This window comes from Nicotiana sylvestris, chromosome 9 (assembly GCF_000393655.2).
Source record: "Nicotiana sylvestris chromosome 9, ASM39365v2, whole genome shotgun sequence".
Classification (NCBI taxonomy): domain Eukaryota; kingdom Viridiplantae; phylum Streptophyta; class Magnoliopsida; order Solanales; family Solanaceae; genus Nicotiana; species Nicotiana sylvestris.
The window spans coordinates 162,747,168-162,758,429 of NC_091065.1; the positions used below are offsets into that span (position 1 = coordinate 162,747,168).

Sequence of the window (11,262 nt, forward strand, 5' to 3'; positions counted from 1 at the left end):
AAAATCTGTGACGATTTTCTTATAGCTTTGTAAGATGCAGCTTCTACCCATTTTGTGAAGTAATGAATGGCTACTAGAATGAACCTAAGTCAGTTTGAAGTAGTGGGCTCAATTAGACCAATAACATCCATTTCCCAGGCGGCGAATGGCCAAGGTGAGCTTGTTTCATTGAGCTCGTTCGGCGGCACTTTTATCATATCGGCATGTACTTGACATTGAGAGAATTTGTGGATATACTAGATTCAATCTGTCTCCATGGTCATCCAAAAGTAATCAGCTCTGAGTATCTTCTTAGCCAAGATGAAACCATTCATATGTGGGCCACAGGTCCCGGCATATACATCCTCAAGTTGCTTAGAAGCTTCCTTCACGTCGACACACCTTAGTGAACCCAAATCAGGAGTTCTTATGTACAAGTATTCTCCGTTGTGGAAGAAGTGATTTGACAATCTCCGGAGTGTGCGCTTCTGAGTGTGATTTGCATGCTCCAGATATTCTCCTTTTGACAAATACTCCTTGATGTCATAGAACCAAGGCTTTCCATCTATTTCTTCTTCAACATGAGTACAATATGCCAGTTGATTATGGATCTTCACTGGAATGGGATCACTATAACTCTTATCCGGATGTTGTATCATAGATGACAAGGTGTCCAACGCATCAGCAAACTCATTCTGAATTCTGGGCACATGTCAGAATTCTATCTTCGTGAACCTCTTTCTTAATTCCTGCACATGGTGCAGATATGGCAGTATCTTGGAATTCTTGGTGGCCTACTCTCCTTATACCTGGTGCACAAGCAAATCTGAATCACCGATTACTAGCAACTCCTCAATGTTCAGGTCAACTGCCATGTTGAGCCGTTTCTGATACCAAACTGCTCCAATGCCTACTCCTTTGAAATTTGCGGCTCCATCAAAGAACATCCTCCAACCATCGTATGCTTCGGTAATGTCTTCCCTATGAATGACACTTCTTCATTAGGAAAATATGTTTTCAAAGGTTCGTATGCTCCTCCCACCGGATTTTCTGCAAGGTGATCTGCCAATACTTGTCCTTTGACTGCCTTTTGAGTTATGTAGATGATATCGAATTCACTTAACAATATCTGCCATTTGGCCAACTTTCTAGTCGGCATGGGTTTTTGGAATATGTACTTCAGAGGGTCCATCCTGGATATGAGGTATGTAGTGTAGGCACATAAGTAATGCCTCAATTTTTGGGTTGTCTAGGTCAAAGCACAGCAAGTGCGTTCAAGCAGAGAATACTGTGCTTCATAAGGTGTGAACTTCTTACTTAAGTAATATATGGCTTGCTCCTTTCTTCCTGTCTCACCATGCTGTCCCAAAACAAATTCGAAGGCTCCATCTAATACAGATAGATATAGTAGCAAAGGTCGTCCTAGTTCTGGCAGGACCAGAACTAGTGGTGTGGACAGGTACTGCTTGATCTTATCAAAAGCTTTTTAACAATCCTCAGTCCAGCTTGTTTCAGCATCTTTTCTTAGCATCTTGAAGATAGGCTCACATACGATTGTGGATTGTGCTATGAAGCGGCTAATGTAGTTAAGACGTCCTAGGAAGCTCATCACATCCTTTTTGGTCTTAGGTGATGGTAACTCCTGAATAACTTTGACTTTAGATGGATCCAGCTCGATCCCTCGATGACTAACAATGAATCCCAATAATTTTCCTACGATAACCCTGAATGCACACTTTGCGGGGTTCAATTTCAAATTGTACCTCCTTAGCCTATCAAAGAACTTTCTCAAATCTGCTATGTGATCTGCCGCCCTCTTGGATTTAATAATGACAATGCCCACATACACCTCTATTTCTTTGTGTATCATATCATGGAAGATGGTTGTCATGGCTCTCATGTAAGTGACCCCAGCGTTCTTCAAACCGAATGGCATCATCTTATAACAGTATACACCCCATGGTGTAATAAAAGTTGTCTTCTCTGCATCTTCTTCATCCATCCAAATCTGGTGATAATCTGAGAAGCAATCTATAAAGGATTGGAGTTCATGCTTGACACAATTATCGATCAGGATGTGTATATTTAGCAGTGGGAAGTCGTCCTTAGGACTTGCTCTGTTTAAATCCCGATAGTCAATACATACTTTGACCTTTGTTGATACCCAATTTTTTTCCTGTATATTTTAATATGCAAAGTACTTTCAAAATAGCATCTGTATACATATATAAGTATGTCCAAACATTTTAGTATTTTTCCTTAATTTGTAAAGATTTTTAAATCAATTTATTGCCCTATTTTATCAAGAAAAACCCAATAATTATCCCCGAAATTATCATTTTTGGTGATTCATTTATTGGATTCTCATATTTATACTAAAATATAGCTAACATAATTTTTGCATATTTTTACAAATTTTTTTAGTATTTCTAAAACTAAATTGCATATAATTACAATATTGGCCTCTTTTAAGATTTAATTGTAATTATATTTATAAAATTGACTCCAATATTTTTCATTTGATAATTATGTATTCTTAATCATTTTAGCACTTTTAATTTATTTCCAAAAATTATTTTACTATTTTTTATAAAATAAATAATTGAAAATGGTTATTTAAATGTTAGCCCATCTGTATTTCAATTTTAGCCAGATCTGAACCTCTAATTAGACCCAACCTGAGGCCCAATTACCCTGACCCAAGTCTAATCTACCCGACCCATGACTCTTTTAAATTACTAGCCCGGATCCCCTTTTAATCTCAACCATTGATCACTTAGATCAACGACTCACATTTGCCCCTTCCTTTTTTAACCTGAACTAACCCCTAAACCTAATCATTTCTCATCTGTGGCCTCCCTTGAATCCCCCCTTCTCCCAATTCTCTCTCAAGCTCCTCTCAAACCCTAGCTGCCTCCCTCCGCTTCCACCCTAAAATCGCCGGAATCCATGGCTTCCAAAGCCATTAAAGTCCTGTACCTACCTCCTACGACTCCTACATGATCGACTATTATGGTCTCAAGACCAGACCTTGAGGAAGTTTGGTCCAAACCTTGGTTTATTTTAGTGCCACGCTGTCTCCGGTCATCTTCGACCTTGCTCCGGCCAGCCATGGCTATTCAAGCCTGATCTTGACTTCTCCTGCTTAGATCAATGACTTTCCAAGCCTTTCTTACCTTCTGGGTTCTTCTGGAACCCTAACCTTCAAGGTTTCTTCCGATTCTTTTAGATCTGTTGTAGATCTGTGTTTTCTCTAAACTTTTAAACGTTTTTTCAAAGTTTCTTTCAAAACTCTGCTTTCGAAACCTTTTTACCTTTTCCGATTTAGGGTTTTTGTTAAATTATTTCAAAGCTTTTTTGATTTTTAACATGTTCTACTATCTTCTTATGTTGTTCTTCTACCGGAGTGTGCATGTTAAAAGTCTTGGTTCCTTTTGAGGTTTCTGAATATATTTTCGTGTTAGTATTTGTTCGATTGCTTGTTTTCATCTCTATGACTCGATTGATGGTAAAAACCCTAAAACTTTGGGTTCATTCGAGTCCGGAGACTATTTGCTATGTGATTTGTTGGTTCCTCATCTATGAACTTGTTTGGTTTCAAAACCCTATTTTCGTTGGACCTATTTGAGTTTCTGAAGTTGTTTCATCTATTGCTCGACTGAGTTTCGAAATCTTTGTTTCAACTTCTGTTGCTTTATGTGATCATTGGAACTGGACTACAGTTTTCAGAAAGGCTCTCTACTTGAACTTTTGCATGCTTCTGATACTCTCCCCTTTCTCTATTACTAATGTTGGTGAAATTGATCTATGTGACTGTCATGTGATTATTCTCTTTGTCATGAGTTCAGCCTCGCATGCCTAATGTTTATGCACTCTTTTATATGCTAAATTTCCCTCTCAAAATAACCCTTAATTGTGGACTGATTTCAAACCTCTTTGTGTAATTCTGATTGCACTCTTGTAATTGATTCTTTCCTTGTTGTATTGATTTCCCTATCTCTTGGACCTATTTGAATACTTTCCTTTGAATTTTCGACCCCTACATTTTCTACTCAATTTGATTAATCCCCTTACCTTGATTACATTTGTATTAGATTCTTACAGACCTTTCCTTGATTAGAGTCTGATGAACCTAGCCTCTATTACCTACTATGTACTCGAGATACTTCCTTATTGGTCATATTCAACCCTATGTGATTTCTTTCCTTATTTAGCAATTGCATGTTGCCGTTTGATTTTAACTCCTTAATTAAAGGAAGTTCTTATACTAATTGATTTCAATTGGTACACAGTTCCATAATTATTTTCTTGCCTTATTTTTCTGCATGTTTTACACTATAAATACCTGGCTTTTCATTAACACACAGACACACACAAACATACTAAGTTTTCTGAACTCACACTCACACTCACACTCAAAAAGCATTCTCTCATGTTACTGGTGTTGTGGCCTATTTTCAAGTTCTACTACCTGCTTTTACTGTATTTTGCTTCTTTAAACTGGTATGTTCTGGTTAAATTTTCAGCCTCACAACAATGTGTTTACTTAATGCTTTTACCCTCTTGTCTGTCTATTGCTGGTGTTCAGTTCAGTACTTGTTTTAGCTTGCTATAATTTCCTTTCTACCTGTTCTGAATTTATTATTAATCCCAAACCCCCTACCCTAATGTGTTTGATGCTATGGTTTGCTTGAGGCATGACAATACTGAATATTATTGTCTATGACTCAAGCTTGATCCCTAGGATCCTAACCTCTATGATTCTCTACTGCTGTATGTTCTGTTAGGCTTGTAGGCATGCCAACATCTCCATTACTGTGCATGCCCAAAGCTGACCCCCCCTTTGCAACTTCCATACCCCCTCTGAACCCTTTTGTGTAAATTTATCAACTTGCTTGTGGCTGTTTCCCTCTCCTTTATCACCTTAGAACTCTGTTTATGCACTTGCACTCTCTCTTAGACTTTAAGTTATGCCTCCCTCTTGTGAGCCTTGCTTTGGGACCCATTGAGCTCCCTCTGAACTTGGACACTTGAGGGCTGGCCCTTCCACACCGCACTTGTCCCCATTTTGATGATACAATTTGGGTGTGAGCACTGCCCAGAGTCCCATTGAGGCTCTTAGGGAACTCTAACACACTCAAATTGAGAAAGGTTTTAGATTAATGGTCTTTTGAGTTGGTCTATCTCATAACTCAAAGAGGAAGTCAAGAATCAGGCCTCCTCTGGTTGTACTTTTTTAACTTTTTCTGATGTAATTTTGTTCATTCTGGCTTTTAATAATTTGTAATAAATACTTGGGGATGTTTAGTGAAAAAGATGGGTAACTATTTATGCAAAAGGGGTAGAAATCATGCCTATAGGTCTAGTCTAATTCTCTATTTTTAAACTTCATATAGAAATCATGCCTATAGGGTACTTTCAACTTATGCATATTCAAACTACATATAGATACCATGTCTATAAGGCTTCTGCATTTCGACACCACATCTATGAGGTTTTAAAATCAGCAATGTATAGAAAGCATGCCTATATGAGCTTCTAATTGAATCTGATCCGCTTCACTCAATGTCAAATCTAAAAATCAGTAACCATCAGTTGCAGAACTTGTAATCAATTCGTTTAAATTCTGCCTCTCTTTTAATAATCTGAGTCCTTAACTAGTTTAACAAGTATGCATATAGGATTGCAAACAGTTCATTTTTGAGTCTCACTGTCTTACCACCTTCTGAATCCAGTAGATACCATGCCTATAGGATCCTTGTCCAAACACTTAGGCAAGCCTTAGGGTAATAACTATAAACTGAACCTGCTTTTGTTAATCATTACAACCAGCAGGCAGGTCTGATTCGAACTTCTTATCTGAGTTATGCAATAGACTAAAACTGCCTCAACAATCTCATCTCCCTTGTCTTTAATGCTTTTAAATCAGACCTAAGCAGTACATGTAAGTCATGCTAATTATATGCTTTCTTTGTTTAGGGAGGTATATCTGAGCCCCTATTTGTGTACATGCTTTCCCCAAAAAGTGCAATATGTGTTTTGTATGTCGCCTTAGAGTTTTTACCTTGGAAACTACAAATAAGCCTAATATCCCTCCCCTTTTAGGATTAATAGTCCTAAGTGCCTACGGGACTGATAGGATTGGGACGGGTAATAGTATGCAATAAGTAATCGAGACCATTCCGCACTTTAATACCTTAATGGGGTGGGAAGGGTAGATATGGATATGATGACCACGCGACAATGTCATGTGTAGCCCCTCACTGAGGAGTGATTACTGGACATTGTGTGGGGTGATCCATATTTTTAATAAAACTAGGACCCCCCTCTCCATTTATTCTTTATTTCTTTCTTTTAGCATTTCAACTCCTTCTTTTAAAAATCAGCTTTTCTAACCGTTTTTTTTTGTTCATTTTCAAACCCTTCTGTGAAACCCCCTCCTATTTGAGCCTTATTTGTCTATATGTTAATTGCACCTCAATTCACAATAATTGTCTGACCGGGAACCACACTAGTGGATTTTGAGGGGTGCCTAACACCTTCCCCTTAGAATAATTTCAAGCCCTTACCCTATTTCTGGTTATTCAAATCAAACTCTTTTGGTGTCCTAATGCACCTTAAATTATTAGGTGGCGACTCTTCAAATGCAAACCTAGTTCCCAAAAGGAACGAGTTGTCCCTCTAAATGTCATGAACCTGATTCCGCGAAGAAAAAGGGGGCGCGACAACCTTCCCATCCTTCTTTGGAACTGGCACAATGTTAGCTAACCAGGTTGGATATTCAACCACCCTGAGAACTTTGGCTTTGATCTGCTTGGTAACTTCCTCCTTGATTTTTAGGCTCATGTCTGGTTTGAACTTTCTGAGTTTTTGTTTTACTGGCAGACACATGGGATTAGTAGGCAACTTGTGACCCACTATGGAAGTGCTCAAACCGGTTATGTCATCATATGACCATGCGAAAATGTCCTCATATTCTTTTAGGAAACAAATGTACTCTTCCTTCTCCGTTGGTGACAAGTGAATGCTGATGCAGGTCTCCTTGACGGTCTCGGCGTCTCTTAAATTTACTGCTTCGGTCTCATCCAGATTGGACTTAGGTTTATTCTCAAAAATTTTAACCTCCCTGACAATTTCCTCGGGTATCTCATATTCTTCCTCTGAATCATTATTCTCTTGTTGCGTTGCCTCATTACATGTCACAGTCACTAGTTCATCAGAAAAAGTAATAATAATGTTGTAGAAAGGAAATATGTAAAGATAGTAGTGAATAATAAAGAGCAAATGCATTTGATTAAAACATGAAAATTGTCCAGACAAAGTACGGCTCGATAAATCGAGCATTCATTTTGAAACAAGTAAACTTAAAACAAAATTACGGGAAATATTAAAGGTCTATAATGGCTTATAGAAATAAATTCTGCCAAGCTACCCAGTCCAGTTCCTGAGAACGACTCCCTTCTCTACAGTCTGAATAGTGAGGCCTTCTTCCTCCCCCTCCTCAATTATGGCACCACAGTCCATGTCCTCATCCTCCAAGAACAAATTCTTCAACCCAGTTAGTGCTTCTTCTTCTGCAGTCCCCCATATTGTGTCAACCTGGTGAAAAGCTTGTTCTAAGCATGGCACTGCGTTCTCAACATTCTCCTTTCGGATACCACTTAAATCGTCCATTTTTCCTTTTCCTCTAACCTTTGTATTGCTTGGAGAAGGAGGAGATGGAGGGCCTCTAGATCTGGTGTGGTATGCTGACGAGGCCAGTATGAGGGAACCAACCTAAGGGGATGGGAATAAAAAAATAAAAAGAAGGAAAAAAACAAAAAGGTAACAAGTCAGTTAGGATCCTAAAATGTTTGCAGTATTTAAACACATATTGCGGAAATGTAAATTCGCGTCTTAATTTGGGAACCTTGTTGTGACTGAGGTAGGCCTAGCGACAAATAGACTTGGAGAACTTTAAATGCCAACAGATGCTTCATTTCATAATATAAAAATAGATGAATCCCAAACGACATTAAGACAATAAAAATAAGTCACTACTGACACTTGGCCTTATTATATTTGGAAAGAGAGTAAACCTAATCTATTTGGTCTCAGAAGGACCTTCCTCAGGTTTAATGCTCTTGTTGATCAAATCCTCCAGTTCGCGTAGGTTCATTGGCAAGAATGCCTTTGCCAAATATCTTCTTTCGTTTCCCTCAGCATTCTAGCAGTCGGTGACTCTCTTCCTTACTTTTCCTTCCAATTCCAACAGGCTGTATTCCAGATATTCCAGCTTCTCTCTAGATTTGGCGGCCCTCTCTTTTCATTCATTAATTTGGTCATCTGATGGAAGATTCCTCCACCAGTCTAGCAAGAGTGAGGGTGTGCTAACCATACCGAAGCTAGGGACCTCGTGCCTCATTTTCTGCAAAACACAAGGGTTAGGCCTCACCCCCACCAGACTCGACTATTTATACATTTATGATCAATATATCGGCATTTAGTTCTCCAAATTAATGCACAGAACGTAGTTGTGTTCGTTGGAATTATGGAAAATCTGATGGACTTTTGGATAAGGCTTATCTTAAAGAATCATTACGTGGATAGCATATTGATCCGACTAGGGTTGACCATGATGCATGCACAATTTTAACCAGAGTAAGGTTTCTATGGGGTTTTAGACTGGTTCCCTCAAGCGGACAACTCGAGGGGGAAGGCACGGAACCGTTGACTGCACCGCTGATCGACTGGTTTTACCGCAAATAAGCCTTTCCAATTTAAGGGTTGTAAATAGGAAGAGTGAAACCACTCATTTAAGCGTTTCTATGGGATTTAATGCGCACAAGTGGAATATGATGTGGAGCATGATATATGCAGCAATTAATAACATGTAGTCAAGTATTTGCACGTAGGAAAAATAAATACAGTATTTAAATAATTGAAAGACAGTTACAGGAAAAAGAAACAAAGAAACAAGTTAGTTTCATGGATAAAGAATCATAAATGCAGTAGAGAAAACGGACAGTTAAATTCAAATAAGGGGAAAGCTTACGGGATAATGCATGCTTGGACTAATTCATAAAAATATAAGTTCTTTATGGTAAGAGCCTAAAAGGTATCTCCAGCAGAATCGCCATGCTATCACGCCTCCTTTTTTCCCTCACGGGGAAGTCCGAGTTCCGACGTTCATGGGGTAGTAACTCGTTTCCCTTTTGGGAATTGGGTATTTGAAGAGTCGCCACCTAATGGATTATGGTGCTTTAGGGCACATAGAGCGATTAACTCTTGGATTGGTTTGCATTACCAGAGATTTAGGGTAAGGGCTCGAAATAACCTTGAGGGGAAGGTGTTAGGAACCCCTCGCATTCCACAACGGTGGGTCCCGACCAAACTTAACTTATGAATTAGTCTATTAACAAATAAATAGTTTTTAAACACAATTGCAAATAAGAGCAGGTTGGATATTGTATGACTCAGATAATAGACAAAAGATTTGAACAAGTTGTATATATATAAAGCAAAGTTTTAAACAGAAGGGATTTGGGAAAGGAGAGGTCCTAGGTTGATTAGCCTACAGGATCACCCCATACAGTGTCCGGTAAACACTCCTCAATTAGGGGCTATACGTGACATTAGCGTACAGTCATCATATCCCATATCTACCCTTTCCACCCCGTGGTCAGATCCTAAAGCGTTCTAGTAACCTTGACAATGCCTATGAGTGCACTACCTGTCCCTTCCTTGTGGCCCTGGAGGTATTTTAGGACCTCTATATCTGGGCAGCTCTAGACGACCACTAAGGTGCTTAAAAAGGAGAAAATTCTAGGCGACATGCAAGAACACATAGGACTTAATAGCTAAAATACAGAAAGAGAAAGTTAAAATGCCCAGTTTTACCTCCACAAGTAATACACATAGGCAGCACGTCTCAAACATAAACAAGATCAATTTTTTTATTTAGAGAAAAAGCCTAAATTGGACGTCTAAATGGATGTCAATGCACAGAAACATGCAACCTTGTTTTTGTAAACTCGACAGTAAGGCCCTAATCAGTTTTTCCTACTGATTTTAACCTGTTAAATCTAAACAACTTTAATTAGTAGAAATACAGTTTCAGAGTTGCATTATTTGCAAACACCCTATAGGCTTGCCTACACGCTGAATAGTGATGTCCTAAGAGCATGATAACTATGTTTGATATAGTAAAACCGTGGGAAGATTTTTAAAATGGACTCTTGAATTCCTATAGGCATGCTTTCTACTAGTAACTTAGAGCAGTATTTGAAAGAATTCATTTCAGGAAAAAACAAACCATTGATTAGACGAACTTCGAAGTAGACTAATCATGAATTGAACTGACTTATTTAAACTAAACTGATTTTAAATTCATAGACAAAATTTCTAATGTTGTTCCCTATGAGCATGATATCTAGTTGTTTATAAACTTATAGGCATGATTTTAGGTGGAAATAAATGTAAACAACCATTGGAACAGAAACTTGAACTTGGTCACATACTTAAGTATGATATCTATTTGTGAAGTTGATTGTAAAACCAATAAGAATGATTTCTAGCATAGTGAGGCAAACATAGAAAATATATGAAATCCTATAGGCATGGTTTCTAACATGGTAGGGAAGACATAGCAAATATGAGTTCCTATAGACATGATTTCTACCCATATTACCCCACAAATATGTAACTACCCACCCCCTTTTTACTAATCACCCCAATATTCGTTTACAAATTATTACAAAACAGATGACTGAATTACATAGATAAAGAAAAAGAAGAAGTTATACTATAGGGAGCCTGAAGCAGGCCCAGGTGATTTCCTAAACCTCCAATAGCCTCAAATGCCAATTTCATAGACAATATCATTGTCTAGGTGCGTCAGAGTTCCCTAAGGATCTCAAGGATCCCTGGCAGTGCTCATACCTAGACTTTGTAACCAAATTGAGTAAATGTAGTGTAGAAGGGCAAGCCTTAGTATGACAGAGTACAGAGAGATATCAAGAGGATCCCAAGGCAGTACACACACTGGAGGGGGCAGAACCTAGGGAGTTAGGAGTAGAGTGAGAGTGCTTGACATAGTTTAAAAGGGTTTTAGTAAGAAAACAGTGTAAAAAAAAGACTTAGTTGAAATAACTTTGTAAGTAAGAGAGTTGTTGGGTAAACAGCTTTTGAAAACAGTGGTGTAATTAAACAAACAACCGGTCAATTAAACAAGTTCAGCAATACTCAAATAACAGTCCTTCATATAGGGAAATGGGAATTGGGGACACAAAGAGCACATAGTAT

At 38.4% G+C, this 11,262-nt stretch overlaps 1 protein-coding gene across 1 annotated transcript; it reads right to left on the reverse strand.

Moving 5' to 3' along the window:
* Positions 1–242: 242 nt before the first annotated feature.
* LOC138878531 (uncharacterized) lies at positions 243–854 on the reverse strand. The gene is made up of 2 exons (XM_070158218.1): positions 789–854; positions 243–674 (listed from the first exon to the last, which is right to left on the reverse strand). The coding sequence occupies exons 1-2, from the start codon at positions 852–854 to the stop codon at positions 243–245; spliced, it is 498 nt and encodes a 165-aa protein (XP_070014319.1).
* Positions 855–11,262: the final 10,408 nt, after the last annotated feature.

Bases quoted from the DNA above. Each gene is read 5' to 3' on its own strand.
- LOC138878531 (XM_070158218.1), bottom strand. From the start codon at position 854: ATGGCAGTTGACCTGAACATTGAGGAGTTGCTAGTAATCGGTGATTCA. The intron at 675-788 runs GTATAAGGAGAG...CCCAGAATTCAG, and splicing joins CAGATTTGCTTGTGCACCAG to AATGAGTTTGCTGATGCGTT.